This window comes from Dipteris shenzhenensis, chromosome 20, assembly GCF_047967505.1.
Source record: "Dipteris shenzhenensis isolate YYH24624 ecotype China chromosome 20, Dip_SZ_1.0, whole genome shotgun sequence".
NCBI lineage: Eukaryota > Viridiplantae > Streptophyta > Polypodiopsida > Gleicheniales > Dipteridaceae > Dipteris > Dipteris shenzhenensis.
This window is the reverse complement of record NC_141615.1, coordinates 17,521,059-17,548,892: the sequence shown is the minus strand read 5'-3', so window position 1 is coordinate 17,548,892 and position 27,834 is coordinate 17,521,059. Positions and strand designations below refer to the sequence as shown.

Here is a 27,834-nt window from a genome sequence, read left to right as displayed (position 1 = left end):
AAGAGTTGAAGCTTCCCAGTACCTCCAAGATTCATAATGTTTTCCACCTGTCCTTGCTGAAGCCGCATGTAGGACAGCATGTCCAAGTTCTTTCTGAGCTACCACCTATGGATCATAGTTGCACGAAACGGCCATTTCGTGGCAGGAAACGGAAACGCCGTTTCTTGAAACTTGTTTTTTCCCTAGACCCCCAAAATCGCGATTTCGCCGCCTGGCTCCCACGGGAGGAGCTGGACATATACACCATGTTGTATGAGGAGCTGTCAGCACCGGCACACCACACACGATCATACACTCAACCATCTAGAGATGGTGCTAGTACTTCAGTTGCACCCGATGGTCCTGATGCTGATGTTGATGATTCTTCTTCAGACAGTGACACAGATGCCTCAAGCTCATCTGAGGAGGCAAAGGATGATGATGACGAGGAGTCCATGGATGATGCAGATGATCAATAGTGATGTGCCTTGGTCCTTGTCACTTGACTACGACTGTACACACTACAGTGCTAGCCCACTCCTAGTCATGACACTTCAAATGCATCACGCATGCAGCCTGCAGGCTGCAACATGATGCATCTCGATTCCTACACTACGTTATTTCTTTTTTTATGATAGTAGATACAGTACTTACTACTGAGTATACTTTGGACCTTGGTGCCAGGTGGCAACTGCTTTTTTTTATATCATCCATGGGTGCTTTTATTTTGAGTCTTACATGACTCATGAGTCATGATCACGAAATTTGTGGATCATGAATCATAACCATCTATGGAGTCTGGACATTGGATGCTTTCAAGTTTCAAGTTTCAACTTGTATGCTAAGTATAAAGTACTTCAAACTTCTAAATTTCAGATTCTTGTAATGCCAAACTTGTTAGTCATGATACATGTTGATTTCAGATTATTGAAGCATCATTCAAGAATTTAGAATCATAGAGGCATGAATGATGCATTGATGCTTGAAGCTTCAAGTATAGATAATTGTATTATGTATGATTTGCACTCTATTGATAATTATATTATGTTGCATGTATAAAAAATAAATTTTTATACATAAATTGTATCATATTGCCATTTCTTCCGTTTCCGTTTTGGCGGGGGCCGAAAACTCCGTTTCTTCCGTTTCTTCCGTTTCGGCTGGTAACTATGCTATGGATGAGGAAGGTCACATCCTCTATGTCCAAGAGTGCATCATGGGTTTCAAATTCATGTACTCCGAAACAAGGTCTACATAGAGTATCTCATCACAGGGCGGGGACTCCCTGAGGATGAGAATTCATGGCAGCCAAAAAGCATTGTTCAAGACCACCCCTATCTTCTACACAGCCACGATGTGATTGAGGGCAAAATTATATGGGAAGGGATGGCTGTAATGAAGGGATGGCAAAATTATATGGGAAGGGATGGCTATAATGAAGGGGGGGGGGGAGGGCCAATTTAGAGGCCTTTTAGGTGGAAAATGTGGAGGGACTATATAAGTCCCCATCCAACACTTTTGATGTGACATCTAATCCTATCTACTCTCCCAACTCCTTCCTGCTACCTGCTGCCTATGCTCTCTCACAGTCTATCCTCCCTGCTCTCTCTCTCTCTCTCTCTCTCTCTCTCTCTCTCTCTCTCCCCCCCTCATCCTTCTCTCTTTCTCTCTCCTCCCCCTTCTCCTCTCTTCTCCCCCATATCTCTCTCCCTTCCGCTATTCTATTCCCCTTCCTCCAAATCTGCCCTACCCCTTTCTACACATGCAAAGACAGGGAACAAAAGTGCCATGAAGGCCCTATGAGTGTACATGCGAAGGATAGCCATTATCCCACTCTCTGTCGGCCATCTCTTGGTGGTTCTAGTGATGCCCTATAAACCATGGTATGTGCCTTGTAGGCATAAATATAGGCACTTGTAGTGTTAGTGCCTTTTAGGCCACATAGGACACTTAGTCCTATGTGACACCTAGGACACTTAGTCCTAGGTCTAGGTACTTGTACCTTGTACTCCTATTTCATTATCCAAGTTTGACGTGACGGCTAAGACTTGTGCAATGCTTTGCTACCTGCACTCTCTCTCTCTCTCAATCGATCCTACAGTGGTATCAGAGCAGGGGTCTACACTTGTCTTCCAGCTCTCCTCAGCTTCCCGAGTCCTCCATTGCTCATTGGGAGTTTGCTCCTCTGCTGGTCGTCACTGCTTCAACCTATTCGCCGTACAAACTCGTTGGACCTATATCTTGCCTCCGGATTTGCATCTACTTCTTCATCCGAACAGTCCATACGACTGTACGGACACCCGTACACACAGCCTGCACACAGGACGTACATCGCCATACAGGCTTACAGGTCCGTACATGTGCCGTCATATAGCTCTGTACCTGTGTTCCGTACACTGCACCTACGTCGCACGTCGTACCTGATCCGTATATCGTACTTTCGTCGTACTTGCTCCGTACATCGTACTTACCCCGTACCTACTCCGTACTGTGCTCAGCACCTGTTCCGTACAGGCATCGTACAGCCTCCGTACAGGCATAGTACATGTTACCGTACTGGCATCCGTATAGTTGTGTTTACTCCAAGATTTGGTACAGCATTTGGCACGTGTTAAATTTCTTGCAGTATTTTACTATTTTTTGACAGTTTTTACTGTCAAACCCTAATTTCCAACAGAAAAATTTAGGGCTTTTGACATCTGGACCTTCAACCTGTCAATACAATACTTTTGACAAGGTTCACAACTGAAATCCTTCCAAAAATTGAAGTTTTCAGTTAATTTCAGGTTCAGGACTGTCACATTGTGCCACATCATCACTCAGGTCAACAAAATTTGGGGCTTGTGTTATAAGCTCAATTTCAACTGGTGTTTGGGACAGTAACTCATATTTTTGCACTTTCAAGCCTTGAGGCTATACTTTTTGGCCTATTTGCCCTCAATAAATTTGGGGCTTTTGCCAGATTTGCTGTTTTTGCAGTGAACATTGCCTGCCACAGTCACATTTGGGTCAGATCTGCATTTGCCCTTTGATTTGGGTCGGAAATTTGCAGATATTTGCTGTCATTTTTGGACAGCCAGCTTTTTGCAGTGATAGCCTTGAGGCTTTTGGGTTTTCAGGTCTCTTTCAAGGTATCCCATTTGCTATGGCTGGAAACAATCAAGATCTATTTGGCGTTCTTCGTGAAGATGATAAGTTGGATGGCACCAACTATCCGATGTGGTCTTATCTCATGAAACATATTCTTGTTGCAAAGCATTTGTGGAATATTATTTTTGGGGTTGATCTGAGGCCAGCCAATGCTACAGTGGTTGCCTCTATTGCTGGTCCCTCTGCAGGGGGTACTCCTCCTGATGCCTCATCTTCTAACACTCCTGCTACTACTCTTCCAACTCATGAACAGACAAGATGGGATGCAAGAGATGCAAATGCACACTCATGTATTGCTTTATCATGCAAGAGAATCATTATTCCACACATCCGGTCTTGCAGGACAGCAAAGGATGCTTGGGATAAATTGGCTTCTCTCTATCAGATTCGCAATGAAACACGTGTTGCATATCTGAGAAGGCATTTACAGGAAGTCAGCATGAATGAAGGTGACTCTAATATCTATGGATGCATACATGACAAAGGTCAAGGACCTCATGAAACAACTTGCCAACATTGATGAGGTGGTGCCAAATTCACAGCTTGTCAGTACCACATTGAATGGACTGCCAGATACATATCAAGGGTTTGCTATAACCCTTCGATTAGTGGCCATGGGTAATCCAGACCACTATTCTTTTGATCAGCTAGTTACTTTGCTTTTGCAGGAAGAGCAAAGTAGAGCTAATAGACAAGCCATTATTCCTGATCATGCATTTGCTTCACAGCAGAGAGGAAGAGGCAAGGCTTCCAAGCCTATGGGCAAGCCAAAATCTGCACATAGAAGCTGCAATTCCTCCCATGCATCTAAAAATACAGCAGATAAGTCAAAGAAGAAAAGATGCAACTATTGTCGCAAGCCTAGACATGACATTTCAGAATGCAGGAAGCGCATTGCTTCGGAGAAAAAGAAAGCAGGATTGACAATTAATGCCTCTCATGCTATTGAATCCCATGAGCCGGAAGATGCTTCACATGCACATGCTCTTCAGGATGATTGGGCACGGGCTGTCCATTGCTCATTTGATCCCTCCAAAGCTGATGCATTCTTTGCTGCTAATGATGCTCATTTTTGGTACTTTGATAGTGGTGCTTCCAAGCATGTTACATCTTGCAAACAGTTGTTTCATTCTTTAGCTGATGCACCTCGAGGGGGGACTGTCACATGTGCTTCATATGCTGTAAAAGGAATTGGAGATGTGCAGCTCACATCCATTTCAAGCCATCCTGTTACTCTAACAAATGTTCTTTTTGTGCCTGGAATTGAAGTCAACTTGATTTCAATTTCAGCAATTGCCACTTCAGGTTTCAGAGTTATTTTTTCAGATGCCTAGTTTATGATCTTCATGATGACAATGCCATAGTTCTCACTCGCACTTTGCAAAAAGGGCTTTATCACCTTGGTCATCACTCAGCTGCACTTTCTATTGAAGCATTTGCTATTTCAGATTCACAGCTTGCTGAAACTCATCTTTGGCATGAGAGAATGGGTCATCTCAATTATAGAGCTCTTGCAAAGCTACATTCACAGCAAATGGCAAATGATGTACCTCAAACTCACACAATTTCCAAACATGTGTGTGAGGGTTGTCTTTTGGGTAAGATGCATCGGTTTCCTTTTCAAAAGAATTGTCCAAAACTCTCACAAAGGAAATTGCAGCTAGTACACAGTGATGTATGTGGCCCCATGAGGACAAATGCCATTGGGGGATACAAATATTTTATGACTCATTGATGATTTCACAAGATATTGCTGGGTATATCCTTTAAAAGCCAAATCTGAGTTTTCTTATGCTTTCAGAGGTGGCTGAATATGGTTGAGAATGAATCAGGATGCAAGCTTGTCACCCTCAACACAGAAACTTTATGGTTTGAAGCAGGCACCCAGGGCATGGTATGCCAAAATTCATGCACACTTACTATCCCTTGGTTTTCAGAATAGTGCCACAGAACCCACTCTTTATGTCCGTGAGAGTGGATCTGATTTTTTAGTGCTGATTTTATATGTGGATGATATGCTCATCACGGGCCCAAAACTCAGCAAATTGCAGCTTTCAAGGCTGATTTGCAGCAGATTTTTTACATGTCACACATGGGACAGCTCCATTATTATTTTGGCATTCAGTTTGCTCATGTTGAGGGGGGTATCATGATGTCTCAGTCCAAGTATATTGGACAGCTCCTTGATCGTTTTCAGTTTGAGGATTGCAAGCCAATCTCTACTCCAGTGGACCCTGGCTTCAAATTCTCAGCTCATGATGGGAGCCCACCATGTGATATCACTCTTTATCAGTAGGCTGTTGGATGCCTTATTTATTTATGTCACACCAGACCTGACTTACAGTATGCAGTATCTCAGCTCAGCAGATTCATGCACATACCCAGTTCACAACATTGGCAGGCAGTAAAGAGAGTCTTCAGATATCTCAAAGGCACTCACGACTTAGCCCTCTTCTATGGTGATCAGGGTTCACTTACCATGCATGCTTACACAGATAGTGAGTGGGCAGGATGTTCTGACACCAGAGTGTCACATACTGGCAATTGTTTTTTGCTTGGCAACTCATGTATCTCTTGGCTCAGCAAGAAGCAACCAACAGTTGCCACATCTAGCTGTGAGGCTGAGTACAGGGCAGCTTTCACCGCTACAGTAGAGTGTGTTTGGCTTCGACAGTTACTTACAAATCTTGGTATTCGCCAAACATCCTCCACTATTGTCTACACTGACAGCCAGAGTGCTTTGGCCATTGCGCGTAACCCAGTGTTTCATGCGCATACCAAGCATATTGAAGTTCATTATCATTATGTTCAGGAGCGGTTGTCAGCAGGAGACATAGAGTTGTCCTATCTTCCCATAGAGGACAACATAGCAGATATGTTTACACAGGCACTTCCTCGTCCCAAGCTCGAAGTCTTTCGATAGGCTTTACATTTGGTTCCCTTTGTTACATGATCATAGGTGGCTATATCCTTTTGGATGAACATGTGCCACCATGACCAGAAAATACCATCCAACAAACCACTTCCAGAAGAAGTGTCTTCGTCTGAGCTAGCTGAAACACTTCGTAATAGAAGGATTCTTCCTAGGTATTTTGAGACGTTTCCAGAGTACTTCAGCCCATCCCATGGAGGGGGGTTTGTAGGCCATCTCCTGGTGGTTCTAGTGATGCCCTATAAACCATGGTATGTGCCTTGTAGGCATAAATATAGGCACTTGTAGTGTTAGTGCCTTTTAGGCCACCTAGGACACTTAGTCCAATGTGACACCTAGGACACTTAGTCCTAGGTCTAGGTACTTGTACCTTGTACTCCTTTTTCATTACCCAACTTTGACGTGACAGCTAAGACTTATGCAACGCTTTGCTACCTGCACTCTCTCTCTCTCAATCAATCCTACACTCTCTTCCTAAGGACCTCTCCTGGCTAGTACAACCCTTGAGGAGCCCTGAGTCCTTCCCTCGGTGGGTATGATGGGGTGTACAATATCTTACCTTACCTCAAGGATTGTTTATATAGGCATTGGTACATATGCTGTGAAGTTTTTTGTACTTTTGGCTATACATCTGAGTACTCTTTCAAATCTAAATTGCCCTATTACATTTAAGTGAAGCACATTTGTTTGAGTTGTGTTCTGCATTTGTATCTTGTGATCTTAAGGCAAATCTTCCGTTGCAGAGTAGTGTAGCAAGTAACATACCTTTACTTTTCTAACATGGTATCAAAGCCAAAGGTTATCATCCAAAGATAACCTTGCCCATGACACAAAGCCCAGAAGATCAAAAGACCAAGAACCTTCTTCAAACTAAAGGGTAGAGTCCTTGCCAAGGAGGAAGTCAGTCTCACATTTAGGGGTGCAGAATAAGTAAGTAGACTTCAAGTCATCTACACCGAGCTATGGGATCCAACCCATTCATTTTGAACTTCAAAGAGTCTAGGAAGCTAGATGGAACAAGCTATCCCATCTGGAAAGTGAAGGTTGTAGCCATCTAGTGGCCGGGGAGATTTGGGAGATGACGGAAGGCATGGAGCCGAAACCTATTGATGTGCTAGACGTCTAGGGGAAGATCATAATTCCAATAGACCCAAATAAGGTGAAAGGGTGGAACTTGAGAAATGCAACGATTGCATTTCCATGATCATCGAGACGATTGCAGATTTGGTGATATCTCACATCCATTTGGCAAGGAAATTGTCCAACTTGAAGATAGAGGAAGGAGAGTCAGCGCAGGACTTCCTAGTGAAGGTGAAGATTCTAGGTGATCAACTCGAAGAAGTTGGACACAAGGTGTATAATAGGTGCAGTAACTCACCATACATGTATTTATGTACTGACTGAAATGAAAGTATAATAAAATAATAGCCCAAGGATTAGGCTTAGGACGTCCCAAGTGGACTAAATGTCCCAAAGTCACTAGAACGAGCCTAAATCATTAGAACCAGCCTACAATGCCATACCAAAATCTAACAGACTCTCCCATGGTATGTGATGAAGTACTTTGTAGACATGTCATAGATACCTAGAACTAATGCCAAGGATTGCACAATGTTCATCCAAACGGATGTAGCAATCTATGGACGTACAAGGATGGCAGTATCATCTACAAAATAAAATTACATGTAGCTGCAAAAAGTGTTTAATCTTGGACCACAAAAGTGCTTTGGTGAAGATATCTGCCACACATTGCACAAGTGAATATCCCTTGCTGACAGTCTCTCTCTGACATAATGTAATGAACCTTAACGTACTTGGTACGTGCATGAAACATTGGATTGCACACAACTATGACTGTCAATGTAGATAGTTTCCATAGCCACATACATTCCACCGTAGCCGTAAAAGCTGCCCTATACTCAGCTTCATTGCCAAAAGTAGCAACTATAGGCTGCTTTTTGCTTAACCAAGAAATATGTGACACTCTATCGCCATAACATCATGCCGAATCACTGATTGTAAATGCATGCACTGAAAGTAAAGAGTTGTGACCAAAGCCTTGGGTGCCTTTCAAGTAACGGAAGACAATTTCCCTCTCTGTCAATGCCGTGTACTAAGATTATGCATGATCTGCATAGCCGGGAAACAGCAAACTAAAGATCAGGTCATCTGTGACACAAATCTTTTAAGCATCCAACATCTTGGTAATGGAGGATGGTATCAAACGGCTTAATAGTCTATTTTTGAAGTTCCACCCATCTCTTCGCAAGGACTTCGCTGGTCCTACTCTTCTAGACGACCCAACTAGGATTCACCAATGGGGGCAAGCGTGGCCTAGAGTTTGGAAATGTGGAAGCTGCAATTATTGCAAACTTGAACTTGGGAAATGCTAAATGAGGAAATTTCGAGCGTTTCAGCCATTTTCACTGGACTGAAATCCTAATCTAAATGACACATGAAATACATGCCACATAAGTCACAAAACAAAATTTCAATGGTAATTTCAAGGCATATCATTGCACTGTCCTGTAAATGTAATAATGCAAACAATAGGGCATTGTCCTTCCCAAGCCAAACCGCATTCATTATGCAACAATATAAGCTCATGGATTCTCAATTTAGCAAAAACAACATTACTATAAAACCTCTCGATTATGTAGCTTACAAACATCATGATTCATTGCGTTCAAAATGTCGACAAGGTTTGGAAAATCTGTCTTTACGCTAGCTCTACTATGAAGTCAACTAAGATATCTATTGCTTATTCGTCAAGCACTTTACATTCAAATAACTCTTTTAAATGTTTCCTACGATGGTCTTAAACACATGCATACTACATTTTTTATCTGATTTTGTTGTCTATATTCGTATCCTCAAATCATGGCCATAGTAAACAATAGCTATGGCAATTGTTTGATCATGTCTATGTAAGGACGTGTTTATGGATGCCTTAACCTGCTGTCAATAATAGATAATCCAAATTGTCAACCTAGTGTCAACAATAGGTATGGCAATAGGTTGATCGTCTCTATGTAAGGAGTGTCAATAATAGGGATCCCAAATTTTAAAAATGTGGCAACTAAAACGTTGGAAGATTGAGAACTTTGGCCTTCAAAGAGTCCGAAAGAGTGATATATCCATCTTTGAGCATAGAAGTTAAACCATTTGGTCACATACCATTAATGCAAATGTATGGATTACAGCCAAAATGAGCTAGCTTTATGGTGAGTCTCGAGAATCAGAAAAACAGAATTTTGTGAAATTTACAGACTCAAGACAAGGATAAGGATTGGTAATGCTCAGGATAGTGCATAACATTTTGTTGATGCAGATTATACAAATGAGGTTTCGAGAAAGATGCATTGGTGTAGTTTTGTTGAACTTCCAAAGACTTCCATTCATGCATCAGAAAGTATCTGGCATCTTACCCTTGCAACAAAGCATCTGACCTAATGTCAAAGTTGTCATTTCTGTGTCGTACCAAATGATACGGAAGATTCCAACAGAAAACCTACGAAAACGCATTGCTAATCTAAGTCTCACAGCTTAGGCTAGAGCAGTGGGGGCTTTTAGTTCAAGAGATGTTCAAACATTTACACTAAACCTGACTAAAGATTCCTTTATAGATCGCATATAGACAATCAAACAAACCAGACCAAAGGTATTGTTTTCAGTGACGTTGAGACAAGGGATTCCGAAAAGAGCCCACGACTTCAAAGCTAGCCCGACAGCAGTTTGCGCTATCCCAAAGCGTCTCATGTGGAAATCACGTCTACTCATCTACTGACTGATTTTGTTTTTGTTCTTATTCTAATTTTGGTTTATAAGTATTCGATAAATGCCGACACTCACCGGACTCCTGCAAATACCGAAAGACCATGAAGTTGAGCTCGGTGGACGTGAGATTGGCCATCAAAGCACCGTCAGAGTTCTGCTGGCCAATGGCGCCACTGATTTCAACTGGACCTTGGACGAGAAGTCGCAAGCAGAGACATCAGCGGTGGCTGTCAAAGGGCACCCGTACAATGAAGAGGCAAGCTGCAAAAAAAGCCAGGGGATTACCCACACTGAGCGATTCACTCCAAAACTCCTGGGAAACAATCAAAGGAAGCTAGAAACTGTACCATTGAAAGAAGGGGGAAGGTTGCTGTGGAGGATTTCCATGGCATAAAGAGCAAAAGTATGGGGAGATAGTCAAGAAAGGGAAGAGAGCTAGGGAATTAGGGTTACCAGAAATCAAGGACGAGGCAAAATGTGTAGGGAAGCAGCAACGATGTATCATACACACACAGCCCGTTTATAGTGCCTTTGCCACCCAGCTCACGTGACATGCTGATGTGGCACTCAGCTCACGTGGCACAGCCACCTAGTTTGGCGAGTTCGATTAGCCCATAACCTGATCTGTTCTGCTCCGCCTCCCAAAAATCAAATGTTCCAGATCAGGCAATGTGCTCCTACAATGTCGCTGCTGCAGATTCTGCAGAAGTGGGCAGTTGCTTAGCACACTGGTTAAGGAGAGCTAGGCAGACACTTGCCCAAAAGTTGCAAACCCAGCCTTGGAGTCCACCCACTTCTCCTACCGTGGCTATCACTGGTGAATGGAGGGGGGCTTTGAGCAACATCCATACCTCATTTTGCACTAGGGTGAGTTCGAGGCAAAACTTGAATGCTAGCACCTCCGATTTCTACAATGCGGATCCAATTTTGGTGGTCGCATGTGGCCAGGGATTGCCTGTTATCTGATATACCCACGAATTTCCCTCCCTCTCTCTGTGCATGTGTCCGTGCTCTTAGAGCACCATTTCAATGAGAGCTCTCATCTTATAGCCTTCCATTAGTGGGCTGTTGGTGTGCAGTCCACCAACACAGTCCACCAACACAGTCCACCAACACACTGGTTAAACCCTCTTCGTACCTGGAATGAGTTCATGCGGAAGACGACCCTTTTCCGAGCGAAATCTTTCGAGCGTCTGAGCAAAGGACAAAAAAAGCTTCCAACTGTGTAAAAAAATGGCAAAAATGGATCGGAAGAAAACATAGTTTCAATTAGAAATATGCAAAGTATTATTGCTACACCTAAAATCTTTACATGAATCTTTGGGAATGGTGAGTAACATAATGGGATGGCTTCTCTATCTCTCTCTCTATCTCTTCTCTATCTTTATCTCTATCTCTATCTCTATATTTCTAAAGAGAAGGGTACTCTTCCTTCCAAGATGAGGCCCTTCACGTGGCTGTGGGGGTTAAAGGTCACTGTGCCTTTACCCCGGTTATATACAATACTCAAACACATATATAAGTGAATGAAAAAGAAGATTAGGGTGTTCTGCACCCACCAAAACTTGTGTGGCTCTCTATTTCTCTCTCTCCCTCTTCCGTTCTTGCTTCCGTTGAGAGCACTCTCAACTAGTATCAGAGCCCGCGTGATCTAGCTGAGTATGCGTGAATGCTTGAAGCTCAGCAACTCTATGGGAGGAAGGAGAAGCTCTGTGGGAAGCTTTGTGGGTGACTTTACTTGCCTCCGAGTGTGTAGAGACCTTGGAGGAACCTTTGGAAAAGTCACTTTTGTTTTGCGAAGTGGTTTTGAGAGCCTCTTAAGTGTTTTCAAAGAAAAAGAGCTTTTCCCTGTTCCGTTCGATGACAGAGACTCCGTATTGACTTGTAGAGGCAACTATTGCTTGCTTTTGGTGTCCACTTCACTTCAGGAGCTTGGAAACACCTTCATTCTTGAATCTGGGATCATTTCATTGGATTTCTAACTCACTGTGTCAGTTTCTGCGTTTTTCTGCCCGGGTATTGGAACTCAAGTTTGGAGCAACCATTTGCAGATCTATCAGTTCCGGTGGACTCGGGAGGTCCTAAAACTTCTATATTGCTCATCATTCGCACTCCAGTGGAGTTTACAAACAGCTCTGTTTCCAAAAACGTTTTTCAGTCCGTGTGTTAGACCCAGTGATTGAGACCACGGTTTCCAAAATCGTTTGTCCCATTGCGTTCCAGACACCCAAAAACCCCTACTTGTCAGTTCTTACGCGATTCGGTGGAGGATTTTCAGAGTTATAGATCTCTGTGTATTCGATTTCGTCTCTCTGTTATGCATTTTTCATTCTAAGGTTTTGAAACCTTAGATTTATGCCACATGGCAGTGGATAAGTATTGACTCCCATTTCTCACTCATCGGTTGGGATTTTGGAGTTCCAGCACAAGAGAGACATTTGCAGATTTTCTTGCTCAGTCCCATTATGCAATGGCGCCCATGTTTTAAGGCATCTCAGGTTCTATTTTTAGTAGCGGTCATTACCATGGGACTATGATTTCTTGAGCATACCTTATGCATATCACTCTAGTTGCAGTTTGAGCAGTGTGCGCTCATTCGTGGTGTGCATTGGGTTGCAGTGGATGATTTATAGGCCATTTGGATGCATTGCGGTCCTTATTGGATGCGCTAATAGGCCCAAATTGCCTTGTGGGATGCTATTTTTATGGACGCTTTGCACATGGATGCTATTTTATGCTGAGGGACAGCTTTGACACATTGCAGGTGACGCACTGATAGTGCTATGCTCTCTTCGATGAGATATTATTAATGCATATGCCAGTGAATGGTGTTTATGCTTAAGTCATTTGGCACTTATTGGCATTTTGGATTGCCATTGCAGTTGGCATTTTCTTTTGGGCCAAATTTGCTCATATGGATGCATAGTATATGCACATGAGTTAGATGCTTTGACACATGAGTTTTGGTGATATTTCACTCTATTGTGGCATACACATTTGGGTGCACCTGGTATTTGGTGTGATTCTCTCTTGTAGGCACTAGCATTTGGGATTTTTGCTTCATTTGCATCATGGCATCCTCTTCCATGTCTAAAAAGGAGTTTTTTTGCATTAAAAAGTTTGATGGGACAAACTTTTCTTTGTGGAAAGAACAAATAAGGGATGTGCTTATTCAAAAGAAGCAGATTAAACCCTTGGTAGGGATTGAAGCTAAGCCTGCAAATATGTCTGAGGATGATTGGAATGAGTTGGATGCATTAGCAAAATCTACTATTAGACTTCATCTTGCAGAGTCAGTTTATTTCACAGTAGTAAATGAGCAGACTACGGAAGATTTGTTGAAGAAACTGCGTGCCACTTATAAAAAGGAAACTGCCTCTAATAAACTTTACCTCATGAAGAGGTTCTTTGAGCTGCAGATGAAGGAAAGGGTCTCCATTGCTTCTCACTTGAATGAATTCAATATTATTTTCAGCCAGCTTTAGGCCCAAAAGATGAATTTTGATGCGGAGACTAAGGCAATATTTCTCTTATGTTCATTGCCATCCTCATGGAATACCTTCCGTACAGCTATCAGTAACTCTGCACTTGGTGGAGTACTGAAATTTCATGATGTTGTGGGTAGCTTGTTGGCCAAGGAGATTAGACGGAAGTCTATGGACGGCAACAAGCAGGATGCAGCCTTAAATGTGCAAAGAGGCAGATCACAGTTCAGGGGGAAGTCCCAAGAAAGAGGAAAGTCTCGTAGCAAATCCAGGGCATGGAACATTGAGTGTTACCACTGTGGCAAGAAGGGTCATATGAAAAAGGATTGCTACAAGCTGAAAAGAGAGCAAAAGGAAAGAAAAAGAATGCAAATTAGGGTGCAAATCAAAAGGAAGAGTCTAAGGGAGGACAAAGGAAAAGTAAAGATCGAGGAGATCAATGCAGTCACACATGATAGTGACAATGACGTTTTCTTCATGTCTAGTTTATCTACAGAGTTGCTTACCAATTCAGATGATGCATATTCCCAGGATTGGATTTTGGATTCTGGTGCTTCATTCCATGTTACTCCCCATAGGGAATGGTTCTCCACTTATGACAGTGGAAAGACAGGTTGTGTGCATCTTGGAAATGACTATGCATGTGACATAGTGGGAGTAGGGGACATAAAGTTTTCTTTTGCAAATGGGTTTGCATTTATTTTGAAACATGTGAAACATGTGCCTAAGTTGACCAAGAGTCTTATTTCAATGGGTCAGCTAGATGATGCTGGTTTTCACACCACTTTTGGCTTTTAGAGTTGGAAAATTCAGAAGGGCTCTATGCTTTTGGCCAGGGGTGCCAAGTGTGGGACTTTGTATCCCTTACATGCATCAGGGGTATTTGATCATGTTGTTGCAATAACCGAGCAGCCAAGCACTTCTTTGTGGCATTGCAGGTTGGGGCACATGAGCCAGAATGGAACGAAACTCTTATGCCGTTTGGGTTATGTACCGCATTTGAGTTTCTCTGATTTTGAATTTTGTGAGCACTGTCTCTATGGGAAGCAGACTAAATCAGCCCATAAAAGAAGGGGAAAGAAAGAGTTTGAAAAGCTTGATTTGGTGCATTTAGACGTATGTGGTCCCATGTCTACACGGTCATTAGGCGGGGCTGAATACTATGTGACATGCATTGACGATGCAACTAGGAAAGTGTGGGCTTATGCTATAGCTCGGAAGAGTGATGTGTTCCATGTATTTCAGAAATGGCTAGCCTTGGTTGAGAATCAGTCAGGTAGAACGCTTAAATGCCTACAGACTGACAATGGTGGAGAGTATCTCTCTCATGACTTTCAGCATTTCTATGATACACGTGGGATTAAGAGGGAGCTCACATCCCCTCGTACTGCAGAGCAAAATCCAGTTGCAGAAAAGATGAACCGTACCATTCAAGAAAGGTTGCAATGCATGCTTTCCAATGCAAGTCTTTCTAGTGGTTTTTGGGCTGAGGCAATGAAGACTGCACTACATGTGATCAATATATCACCTAGTAAGAGTTTGGATCGTGGTATTCCTGAAGAGGCATAGAGTGGCAAGAAGCCCTCTTACTCTCATTTGTGTATATTTGGGTGTGAGCCATATACACATGTGCCAAAAGAGCTTCGAAAGAAGCTAGATCCTAAGTCTAAGAAATACACCTTTCTGGGTTATGGTGAAAGTGGAGAGATGGGCTATCATCTCTGGGATTCAGAAGCAAAGAAGATCATACGCAGCCATGATGTAGTCTTCAATGAGAAGAAGATGCATAAGGCACCCATGAGGGATGTGGAAATGAGGAGAATCACTTTCCAAGATGTGAATCCACCTGCATATGTTTGAACTATGAAGAGTAAGACTTGGGACTTGGTTTCTTTGCCACATGGAAAGAAAGCATTGCCATGTAAATGGGTCTACAAGATGAAGGTCACAGGTGATGATGTGCCTAGGTACAAGGCCCGTTTGGTCGCTAAAGGGTTCAAGCAAGAGAAGGATGTGGACTTTGATGAGATATTTTCCCCGGTTGTGAAGATGACCACACTTAGATGCATGCTTGGACTAGTGGCAGCAAAGGATATGGAGCTTATGCAGATGGATGTCAAGACAACATTCTTGCATGGGGATTTGCATGATGAAATTTACATGGTGCAGTTGGAAGGCTTTGAAGAAAAGGGCAAACATCATTTAGTTTGCAAGTTGAAGAAGAGTCTCTATGGTCTTAAGCAAGCGCCTAGAGAATGGTATCAGAAGTTTGATGCTTTCATTTGGTGCCAGGGTTTTAGAAGGAGTGAAATTGATCACTGCCTTTACACTTAAAGGGCTAAGGATAATAGCCTGATAATCTTGGCACTATATGTGGATGATATGCTATTGGCTAGTAAGAATACTTATGAGCTAGATGCATTAAAGGCCAAGTTGCATGAGGCCTCTGATATGAAGGATTTGGGACTTGCAGGTCATATTCTTAGTATGCCCATCACGCGTGATCAGAGTAGCAAACTCCTTTGGCTTTCACAAAAAGAGTATGTTACAAAAGTATTGCAGCATTTCAATATGGAGGGGGGGAAGGCAGTGAGTACTCCATTGCCTCCATATGTGAAATTGAGTCATACAGATAGTCCCAAATCAGATGAGGAAAGGGCCATGATGGCCAAGGTTCCTTATGCATCAATAGCTGGGAGTCTTATGTATGCTATGATAGCTACTAGACCAGACATTGCATTTGCAATGGGAGTTGTTAGCCGGTATATGGCTAATCCAGGAAAAAGGCATTGGGAGGCAGTTAAGTGCATCATGAGGTACATGAAGGGTACCAAGGAGATGTGCATCTGCTTTGGTAGAGGAGACATGCATGTGCTTGGGTACACAGAGTCAAACTATGCAGGGCATGTGGATAGTAGGAGATCCACTTCTGGTTATATGTTCACCTTTGCAGGTGGTGCAGTGTCATGGATGTCTCGTGCACAGATGTGCATTGCTTTGTCTACCACAGAGGCTGAGTATGTTGCAGCCACAGAGGGTTGCAAGGAGGCTATATGGCTTGATCGGCTAGAGGGAGATTTGGGGATTCATACAGGTGAACCGACATTGCATAGTGATTCCATGAGTGCTATTCAGCTAGCACGGAATCCGGTCTTTCATGCAAAGACCAAACACATTGAGGTCAGGTACCATTTCATCAGGGAGGTACTTGAGGACAAGCGCATAGAGCTTGTCAAGGTTCATACAGATGTGATAACCCTACAGATATGTTGATGAAGAGTCTACCTAGTCAGCGGTTTGAGTATTGTCGTGTATTGATGGGCATTGGATAGTATGCTCACTGGTTGTTCTCCCTTAAAGGCACATTGTCCTTTAAGTGGGAGGTTGTGGGGGTTAAAGGTCACTGTGCCTTTACCTCGGTTATGTACAATACTCAAACACATATATAAATGAATGAAAAAGAAGATTAGGGTGTTTTGCACCGGCATGCCCTCTCATTTCAAAACCACCAACCTAAATTCCCTCATGTATTTAATGCATGTTTAAAGCACGGGTGTGAAGAAACCCACATGTAGAGTAGACTTCTCTGTGAAAATTCTCTTATGATCCTTCTTACAACTTTTACTTTTAATAGGGGGTGACATTGAAAAACCTCTCTCAACCTATCTTCATGAAAGGGTTTTTCCAAAGAAACCTCATTGAAGCAAGCCATCAAGGTAGATTTGCCATCAAAACCTCTTTGAAGTAGGTCTTCCAAGGTAGTTTCACTAGCAAAACTATCTTGGACAACACTTTTAAAAGTGACATAACTTTCACATCCAATGTCCAAATATAGTCGTTCAACCACTCAAATTGATCGAAAAACCCCATTTGAGCACAACCTATGGGCTAAGATTTTGGAAAATCTTGCATATATAGTATTAAATATTACATGTATTTTATGAGTATGATATATAAGCCCAAGTTAATACTTATTTATAGTAATTTAAACTTCTTTAGAAACATATCCATAAATATCTTGTTATTTATGCTATAAAAACACTAGAAAGATCTTGTCATATGACAAAATGTTTTAATAAGTAAATTATATATATATAATATAATTACATTGAGAGTGATTATGAGGGATGTTTCTTAAAGAAATTATTTTTCAACACTTTTTTAAGGTAATAATAGGGGTACAAAGGGATGTCTATGAATAAGAAAATTTATGTTATGTAAAAATGAATGAGTGACTAGTCTATATATTTTTATGATAAAGGAGTCTAGTTCTAGTAAAAATAAAAGTGTAAAAACCAAGTTTCCTAAAGAAATACAATTACCTCCTATGATTCTTTCTAAATGGGATCAACTTATTGGAGACTCCAGCTTGAAATTTCTTCCCCCTAAGCTGGGCCATGGAGTTCACCCCAGCCAGGAGAGCATGGGAGGAGTAGGAAGAGGCTCAAGCACATTAGACATGAATTTTTTAAACTCTTGTGTTCTTTATTTTCCCTTGCTTTGGATTAGAGTGTAGGGTGGAGCAGGCACTAAAACTATAAGAGGCTAATCAAAGTATGAAGAAGTCTCATCAAAGTATGACAAAGTCTCATCAATTATTAAATCTCTAGAGATTATCAAACTTCTCTTCATTGGATCATGTAGCATCATAAATGCACACAGACGCTACGGGAAACAACAAACAAATGATATGCATAACATCCATGAGAATGGAATACAGATATGCAAGAGAATGATAGAACACCAAAGAACTATGTATTCTGGAGCAATAGCTCGCACAACATCTGTGTACAAAATGACATCATCATGCTAGTAATAGCATACGCACAAAACCATCTGACAGTTAGAGAAGCAGCCACCCCAACCGCTTGGAGATCCGAACTGTCAACCCATGCGGCTAACCTACCCTCGCACACCCCTCTTGGTCATTGCTGCTAACCTACATGGTTATGCAATAACACATGGCACTCACGGTGGACTGGTGTGAACCACACATGCACATCCCCAGACTGAAGTCAGATGCCTTACACAGTGTGTAGTGTATGTGCAACAATCATTTTAGGCATAGCCTCAGCAGAGAACTAGGTGCGGTAAGTTAAATCTCACCCTTCACTCACTACACAAGAATTACAAAGCATCTCATTCCTAAAACATTCAGAAAAGCATCCACTCTCTGTAGTCACAATGCCTATCTGAACATCCTTTGTTATTTCTCCTCCCTGTCCAAAAGCATCTCTGCATTTTGGACATTTTCGATGTTGCTTGTCCAAAAGCATCCTGCATTTCGGACATCTTTGATTTTTATTCTACGAGGCCCTTCCACAGCCATTGCCATAGTTCTACTCTTCATCCGAACTAGAAATATACTGAACAGGTGCATCAATGCCACCCACCTTGCTCAATCCCACATCACTGCTTAACTCTGTCTGCAACTGTGTCATCGCTCCACTCGAACCAACAACCGCAGTAATGTCAAGTTGCCTCTTCCGCAACCACATTTTCAATCTTTGATCCTGCTCCAGATCCATCGACCACTGCACAGGATGCAGCTTGGATCTATCCACCACATGTTGTTCAGGCCACTGCTCCGTGGGCAGCACCTCATCTATCCATGCACCCGATGGTAACTGCTACTGCCACCGTTCATGTGCCATCACTGGTCTTTGAATCACCATCAGCTCATAGGAAGGAGGATCCAGCAACCCAAGAAAAGGCATGTGCTTATTATAAAACTTCCCCAAAAATTTATCCACTCTTTTCACCAAGGAGGACGAGGAGAGAGTGACAGATTGAAAGAATGGGTGCACAATTCCAACCACAGATAAAGGGAACACCTCTGCCGCTTCACTGGATCTACTCTTTTGATGTTGCGAAGAACTGCTCCACAATGCCATCTACCAAGTCCTCATATTTGGCTTGCCAATCCTCCTCAATCTGCACTAACTTTGCAACCACTCCTTTTCCCTTCTTTGCACCACCGCTACCCAAAGATGTACTAGACCCCTTTGGTCTAGAACTAGTCAGCACCTGTGGACCCTGTTGCTGACTGGGCCGGCAGCTCTCGCATCTTTGTCCATCTTGGGTTGTTGTTCGTGCAAAACTAGCTCCCGACAGGTCTGCAGAATAACAATCGCACTCCACCTTGCCACCTGTCGATCCCACTCCGCCCGCACATCACCTTGAAGAGCCTCGAGGAGCGAGCCCATCTGCTCCATATTGACACTTACATTCCCCGAAAAAGCCTATAAATACTCCGCTAGTGCATCGATAGTACGTCGACATAGCAATGCTTGACACATACTCCGCATGCAGCTACTGCGTGTCCTGCAAATGCGCTTCTGCCACTTGAACCTTGGCTTCAAGGACTGTCATCCTGTCCTCCAATTGCCGCACTCGCTCCTACTGACCCTGCAGAGTCTCGTTTTCCATGCGCAACTGCGTGACTTCTGCCTCTAAGCTGGTCACTCTCATAGACTCACCCCCCGCACCAATTTGTGAAGCTATCCGAGCGAGCAAATGCAAACAAAACTACAACTGCACATTCATAGGCTGTGCCCAAAAAAGAGAACCCGGTGGATGACACCGGAGACACACTCGCAGACTCCAAGATCGCCATTAACACTTTTGTTACCAACACCCTCGTCGCTTCAAGGACTACCACTGATGTTGTAGAGGTCACCGCAATTGTTGTTGTTGTATGTTGCTACAGCTGCTCCATCCACTGTTGCGTAAGGGAACCACTCACCACCGGAGTACCTCCTGGAATCACTGCTACAGTGGACAATGGAGTCACCATCACCCGCTTTGCCATGACTGGTAATGCCCGAGGTGTAGACACAGCAAGTTGTGTGGACACCAACCCAATGGTGAAGACACCTCCCGCACCACCTGTATGTGAAGGAGTTAAGGGTGCACGGGGAGATACCACCCCCTGACTAAGGTGAGGCTTCTTCCTCCGCTGCTTTGTAGTAGACCCCTCAACTTCATCATGTGCAGGCCCCTCAGGTGCAAGAGTGAGTACCAAGGCAGTCGACCGTCGAGGCATTGTAGACTCCAGATGCAGGGGGAATAGAATCTCCAAGACCTACCCAATCTTGGAATTCATTGCCTGCTTCCTATCTACTGATGTTACCACCCATAAAGCCTCTGCATGAATCCGATCCTTTAGGATTTGAGCCCATGGCACCACCCCCTCCTCAGCAACCGCGATCATCCCTCGAGTCCGAGCAGTGATGGTGTAAGTTTTGGCCTGCAAGAACACTGACTTCAGTATCTAGCGATACAAGTCCCTCATCTGAGCAGCCTGACACCCATTTAGCTTGTACTCGCTCCTAGTATGAACTCCAAACTTTGCCTCTATCACGGTTGGTGTACACGTTGGTTGCACAATCATCCCTCCGTCCATAGGCCAAAAGAGATGCTAATGAATCGATTGCACCGTCAGCTCCCGATGCTCATCCAAAAACTCCACAGCAGATTCCACCGCCAACTGCTAGCAAAGCGCCAACACTGAAGGATGAATAACTACCCTTTGCTAATCAATGTTGCTAAAACTTCGAATCCATAGCAGCTGAAGGCGAGCATCAATCGACTAGGAATCAATATACACCCATGGAAGAAGAGGAAGAAACTAGCCATGAGCCATTCCCATGGCGAGGCGAAGGCGAAGAAAAGAAACAATGCTAAATGCAGATGAGAGCAAGAATCAAGATAACTGCAAGTGCGATGAAGAGAAAATAGCAAGCAACTGGTAGATGCAAACAAATGCTCAAGAGCTGTGATTCAAATTGCCAATACCCCGCCCTCACGATAGGTAGTTGCATGGCGACTAGGCTAGGACCTCGCAGAAGACTGCTGCCATCATGCCGCAAACCCTTCTGCCACATGCCCTCATGCGATAGCTTTGCCGCCTGCACCTCAAACCAGGAAATATGCGCCTCATTAGAGATGGGGAATGGGCAATAAAGACTATCGTATGATGGTATGGATGAAGCCAAAAACCATTAATTAGATGTGGAAGTACGTGCCCTTGCAAATCTACAAGATAAAACGATGTTGATTTGCAATCATGAAAAACCCAGAATGGACCCCACCATCGCAATTTCAACTTCCTCGGCATTCTTCCAAGGTGAGTGTTGAACAGAAGAACCAGTTGCCTGTGCTCAAAAGATTTTTTCTTAGAAGCCAAATCCACCCTCTGCTTGCACCGTGCTTGAACCTCCAAGGTGAGACAATAGCTTTCCAACCCCGGAGATCATCCAATCGGTCTAGAACATCCAACCGGAATACCATAGAGTTCTGCGGAAGAAGCCTATCCTCCACTGCAATCCTCAGACTCGGAACAATATGTTCGATCGACGTGATTGCTTCTAGCCCAAATGCCAATTTAAAAGGAGTCAACCCCGTGGCCACCTTGAATGATGTGCAGTAAGCCCATAATGTTGCCGATAACTTCTCATCCCAATCCGTGCGGTGCTCATTCACCAATAGCGACATGATCCGCTTGAAAGTATGATTTGTAGACTCTGCCAATCCATTCACTTGTGGATAATAGGGGGAAGATTCTTATGAATCACCATATAAAAAGAATTTATCGGCTTGATGACCTTATGGACAATGTGAGTCCCCCTGTCGTCACTGTCAATAGTCTCAATTGGACACCCGAAGCGAGTGAACACATCACGGTAAAGGCACTTTGCGACCGATTTTGCGGTATTGTCCCGCAAGGCCCAAGCTTCCACCCATTTGGTACAATAACTCGTGGCTACCAAAGTGTAACAATTCCTTGTGCAGGCAGTTTTGGGCTTGAATGGACCCATGAAATCCAAGCCCCATTTCTAAAATGGCTCCAGAGGCAAGATGGGATTAAGTGGCATGCGGTCTCAATTAGTGGGCTGTCCCAACGGTTGGCAAAGGTCGTAACTTTTTGCAAACCATCGAGCATCCTTCTGCATGGTTGGCCACCATAACCCTGCCTGCAAAACTTTCTTTGCGGTGACTTCGCCTGCAAAATGGCCACCCAAAACCCCACAATGGGCTTCCATTAACACTGCCTCCTGCTCTCATGAGGTGGAACACACCGCAGCAATGCCTCTGTCAGGTGTCATCGGTACAATTGTCCCAGGATTACTTCAAACGATCAGCTTCGCAATGCCAAGCGTTTCCTCTGGTCTCAATTCATGTACTTGGGCATGATGCCAGTAGATAGGAATGAGACCATCTCATCATACCATGACCATGGTCCTTCTGGGATGACTTCGGCCTCTGCCGTGATCGGGATCCCCGCCTGAAAAATTGCCGCGAGCTCCGCATTAGGAAACTCGTCCTCTACTCCCGTTGTTCGCAGCTCTCCATACTCTAGTCATGAAAGGTAATCTGCAACCACATGCTACGAGCCCGGGCAATGAATCACATCAAAATCATATTCTTGTAAGAGCAACACCCATCGTGCCAATCAGCCCGTAAGACTTTGCTGCTTGACCAAATACAACAATGAGGAATGATCAACATGGAAGACAAACGGTCGGCCCAACAAATAATGCCGAAATTTCTTGACAGAATATATAATGCCCAGTCCTTTCCGCTTTGTGATAGAGAATAACTCTTTTCGGTCGTTGAGAGCCATCGGCTTGCATAGTAGACTGGGCGATACCATTTATTTGCATCTTCCTGCATCAAGACACTCCCAATAGCTCTATCTCGAGGCATCCACAAACACATGAAAATTCTTCTCCCAATCCGGAGACAAGAGCACCGGTGCTCTAGAAAGCTGAATCTTTAGCTGCCGGTATGCTTGGTCACACTATGCGGTCCACACAAATGCCTTCGGTTCTACATGTGCCAATGCATTCAAGGGAATCTCCATGTGAGCAAGGAGCCATAGATGTTTGCCATGCGATCAAATTTAGCCTAAGAAGCGCAAGCACTCCTTAGGCGTTGTTGGTCCCACGACTTGCATAATTACTACTACTTTGTCCGGATCCACTGTAATTCCTTCTGTCGAGATCACATGGCCCAGGAGTCAGCCACTGCAGACTACGAACATGCATTTCATACTTCCCTAAGAGTGCTCTCAATGGAAGAAAGAACGGAAGAGGGAGAGAGAGAAACAAAGAGCCACACAAGTTTTGGTGGGTGCAGAACCACCCTAATCTTCTTTTTCATTCATTTATATATGTGTTTCAAGTATTGTACATAACCGAGGTAAAGGCACAGTGACCTTCAACCCCCACAACCTCCCACTTAAAGGACAATGTGCCTTTAAGGGAGAACAACCAGTGAGCATACTATCTAATGCCCATCAATACATGACAATACTCAAACCGCTAACTAGGTAGACTCTTCGTCAGCATATTTACAGGGTTATCATCTATATGAACCTTGACAAGCTCTATGAACTTGTCCTCAAGTACCTCCCTAATGAAATGGTACCTGACCTCAATGTGTTTGGTCTTTGCATGAAAGAATGGATTCCGTGCTAGCTGAATAGCACTCATGGAATCACTATGCAATGTCGGTACACTTGTATGAATCCCCAAATCTCCCACTAGCCGATCAAGCCATATAGCCTCCTTGCAACCCTCTGTGGCTGCAACATACTCAGCCTCTGTGGTAGACAAGGAAATGCACTTCTGTGCATGAGACATCCATGACAATGCACCACTTGCAAAGGTGAACACATAACCAGAAGTGGATCTCCTACTATCCACATGCCCTGCATAGTCTGAATCTGTGTACCCAAGTACATGCATGTCTCCTCTACCAAAGCAGATGCACATCTCCTTGGTACCCTTTATGTACCTTATGATACACTTAACTGCCTCCCAATGCCTCTTTCCTAGATTAGCCATATACCGGCTAACAACTCCCACTGCAAATGCAATGTCTGGTCTAGTAGCTATCATAGCATACATAAGACTCCCAACTGCTGATGCATAAGGAACCTTGGCCATCATGGCCCTTTCCTCATCTGATTTGGGACTTTCTGTATGACTCAGTTTCACATATGGAGGCAATGGAGTATCCACTGCCTTCCCCCCCTCCATATTGAAATGCTGCAATACTTTTGTAACATACTCTTTTTGTGAAAGCCAAAGGAGTTCCCTACTCCGATCACGCATGACGCGCATACTAAGAATATGACCTGCAAATCCCAAATCCTTCATATCAAAGGCCTCATGCAACTTGGCCTTTAATGCATCTAGCTCATAAGTATTCTTGCTAGCCAATAGCATATCATCCACATATAGTGCCAAGATTATCAGGCTATTATCCTTAGCTCTTTTAGTGTAGAGGCAATGATCAATTTCACTTCTTCTAAAACCCTGGGACCAAATGAAAGCATCAAACTTCTGATACCATTCTCTAGGTGCTTGCTTAAGACCATAGAGACTCTTCTTTAGCTTGCAAACTAAATGCTGTTTGCCCTTTTCTTCAAAGCCTTCCGGCTGCACCATGTAAATTTCCTCATGCAAATCCCCATGCAAGAAAGCTGTCTTGACATCCATCTGCATAAGCTCCATATCCTCTGATGCCACTAGTCCAAGCATGCATCTAAGTGTGGTCATCTTCACAACCAGAGAGAATATCTCATCAAAGTCCACACCCTTCTCTTGCTTGAACCCTTTTGCGACCAAACGAGCCTTGTACCTAGGCATATCATCACCAGTGACCTTCATTTTGTAGACCCATTTACATGGCAATGCTTTCTTTCCATGTGGCAAAGAAACCAAGTCCCAAGTCTTATTCTTCATAAGTGAACTCATCTCTGATTTCATAGCATACTCCCACTTGCGTTGATCCTCATGCATCATAGCCTCTCTGTAGCAAGAAGGCTCCCCGCAATCAGTAAGCATCACATAGTCTACCCCTGGAACAAACCTATCAAGCGGTCTAGATACTCTAGATGAACTTCTCAAGGGCATTTTAGCTTGCTGTCCCACCTGCATATCAGCCACATTTGGCTCATCATTGCCACCAATAGATGATCCATCATCTACCCTTGATTGTATACCTGTGGGAGTATTTGGTGGTACCATTTCTTGCACATTTGGTGCATGGATAGCTTGCTGTCTATCAACATATGTGGGTGCATTCACATCCTGGAAAGTGATTCTCCTTATTTCCACATCCCTCATGGGTGCCTTATGCATCTTCTTCTCATTGAAGACTACATCATGGCTGCGTATGATCTTCTTTGCTTTTGGATCCCAGAGACGATAGCCCATCTCTCAACTTTCACCATAACCCAGGAAGATGCATTTCCTAGACTTAGGATCTAGCTTCTTTCAAAGGTCTTTTCTGTTGATGCAAAATCGTCACTAGGAAGTGACTGTGTGGTCAAATACCACTTTCATTTATTTTGCAGAGCTGCCCGTGTGAGGCAAAAGCTGTGTTTTTCGCAGTGATAGAATATTTTGCAGTGTTCTGTAATGGCGTTGATTCTCTCTCACAGATTGTCATAGAAAAGCTTGACAAGAACAACTTCCAGGCATGGAAGTTTAGAATGACGAATTTCCTTATGGGAAAAGGCTATTGGGAGTTCATTATAGGAAATGAAGAAGAACCAGTTCTTCCTAATGTTCCCAATCAACAGGAAATGCAGACACTTAAAGGATGGCATGAGAGAGCCAGAAAAGTTATATACTGGCTGTCTATCAGTATTTCGGATTCTATGATTGTGCATATTCAGGATGCAAGTACGCCAAAGGAGGCATGGGATACTTTGGCAAAAATGTACAGCACAAATACATTAGCCAGGAAAATGCAGCTCAAACAGGAGTTGCACAATGTGCAGAGAGAAAATTTGACCATAAATGACTACCACATGAAGGTGAAGAAAATTGCAAATGCACTTGCTTCCATTGGGTCACCAGTGGAAGATGATGATCTAGTTTCTATGACCTTGAATGGTCTAGGAAAGGATTATGCATAGTTCCAGACATCCATTGCCGTTCGTGAAAAATTCCCTGATTTTGAAGAGTTGTTTGCTCTTCTAATTTCTGAAGAGCAGAGAAATGGGGGTGCATCTTCTTTAGCAGGAACTTCAAAAGAAACTGTCCTTCTACTCAAATGCTGGAAGAGGTAGAGGCAGAGGTAGAGGAGGCCAATGATCTGCAGGCCATGGTAGAAATTAGAATATGCAGCAAACTCAAGAAAACTAGTCCTATGCAGGAGGATGTGGTAACTCTAGAGGCAGGGGGAGCCAAAGAGGCCGTGGTAGATGGCAGACAGGCCAAAATACAAACAGCAATGTTGAATGTTACTACTGTGGTAAAATGGGTCATATGGCTAAAGATGGCTAAAGACTGCTACAAAAAGCAAAATGACATTATGAATGGAAAATTGCAACAAGGCAATTATGCATCTTCTAGCAAACAGGGTGATGACAGAAATGAGCATCTATTTATGGTGCAGCATATGACCAATTCTGTGACAAGTGCAGAAGAACGAAATGATGTGTGGTATGTTGACTCAGGTGCGTCAAACCACATGACAGGTCATGCAGAATGGATGCAAGATGCAAGGAAAATGGAAAAACTAGGATTTGTGGAGACTGGTGATGATACTGCACATCCTATTGTGCAGATTGGTAAAATTCCTTTGTCTATGCAGGATGGGAAAAAGAAATACCTGTCTGATGTATTTCATGTCCCGAACATCACCAAGAACCTGGTTTCTGTTGGTCAAATGGTTGAGCAGGGCTTGCAGGTCAGATTTAATCCTCATGGATGCTTTGTTGAGGATATGAAAAATAATAGTCGCTTGATAGCAAAAGGAAAGAAGAAGGGTAGGATGTTTACGTTGGATGCGGACATGCTTGAATTGAGTGCAGCAATGTTTGCACATGGGACCGGTGTAGTTGCAAATATTGATATCTGGCATAAACGCATTGGTCATGTTAATATACAGTGACTTAAATCAATGCAAGCCCAAAATATTGTTGCAGGATTGCCTAAATTCAAGGTTATAGAAATGCATAAGGTTTGCGAAGCCTGTCAATTTGGAAACAGGCAAGGAAACCATTTCCTAAGCATGCTCAAGAGAGTAAAAAGCCATTAGCATTAATCCACTCTGATGTGTGGACTACTAAAGCTGCATCTATTGGAGGCTGTCACTATTTTGTCACTTTTATTGATGACTTCAGTAGAAAAGTTTGGGTGTATTTTATGAAAAAGAAAAGTGAAATGTTTGGGCACTTCAAAGCTTTTAAAGCTATGGTTGAAAAAGAAATAGGCCTGCAAATAAAATACCTAAGGTTAGATGGAGGGGGAGAGTACCTCTCAAATGAGTTTGCAAGGTCCCTGCAGGAGCATGGCATAAAGCAGCAACATTCATGCAGTCATACCCCATAGCAAAATGGGATTGCAGAAAGGAAAAACAGGCATATTGGAGATGTATCTCAGGCCATGCTAAATGAAACCTTAGGAATAAACAGATGGACCCTCCTCGGGACATCACCAGACTCCTAATGGCAAGGAGTTCTTTAATCTGGCAGTAGGACTCCCAATC

General features: G+C 43.3%; 2 protein-coding genes across 6 annotated transcripts in view; both read right to left on the bottom strand.

Annotated features, from left to right (window-relative positions):
- Window positions 1-10,426, bottom strand: part of HOS15 (WD-40 repeat family protein) — a 59,310-nt gene extending 48,884 nt beyond the window's left edge. Inside the window, exons 1-2 of one of the 5 annotated variants that reach the window (XM_087391457.1) lie at window positions 10,186-10,426; window positions 9,914-10,099 (exon numbers count right to left, since the gene is read on the bottom strand). In XM_087391457.1, coding sequence (XP_087247583.1) covers window positions 9,914-9,974 — 61 coding nt within the window. In that variant the 5' untranslated portion in view covers window positions 9,975-10,099; window positions 10,186-10,426. The remainder of the gene's footprint in view (window positions 1-9,913; window positions 10,100-10,185) is intronic. The other 4 variants (XM_087391458.1, XM_087391459.1, XM_087391460.1 and 1 more) reach the window with 4 other exon arrangements.
- An 11,000-nt stretch (window positions 10,427-21,426) lies between these two features.
- On the bottom strand, window positions 21,427-21,819 carry LOC147889362 (uncharacterized). Its single transcript, XM_087391240.1, has one exon. It carries the CDS (start codon window positions 21,817-21,819, stop codon window positions 21,427-21,429), a length of 393 nt encoding a protein of 130 aa, XP_087247366.1.
- Between the last annotated feature and the right edge of the window lie 6,015 nt (window positions 21,820-27,834).

Coding starts and splice junctions, on each gene's coding strand:
- LOC147889362 (XM_087391240.1), bottom strand. CDS start 21,819: ATGTCGCTATTGGTGAATGAGCACCGCACGGATTGGGATGAGAAGTTA.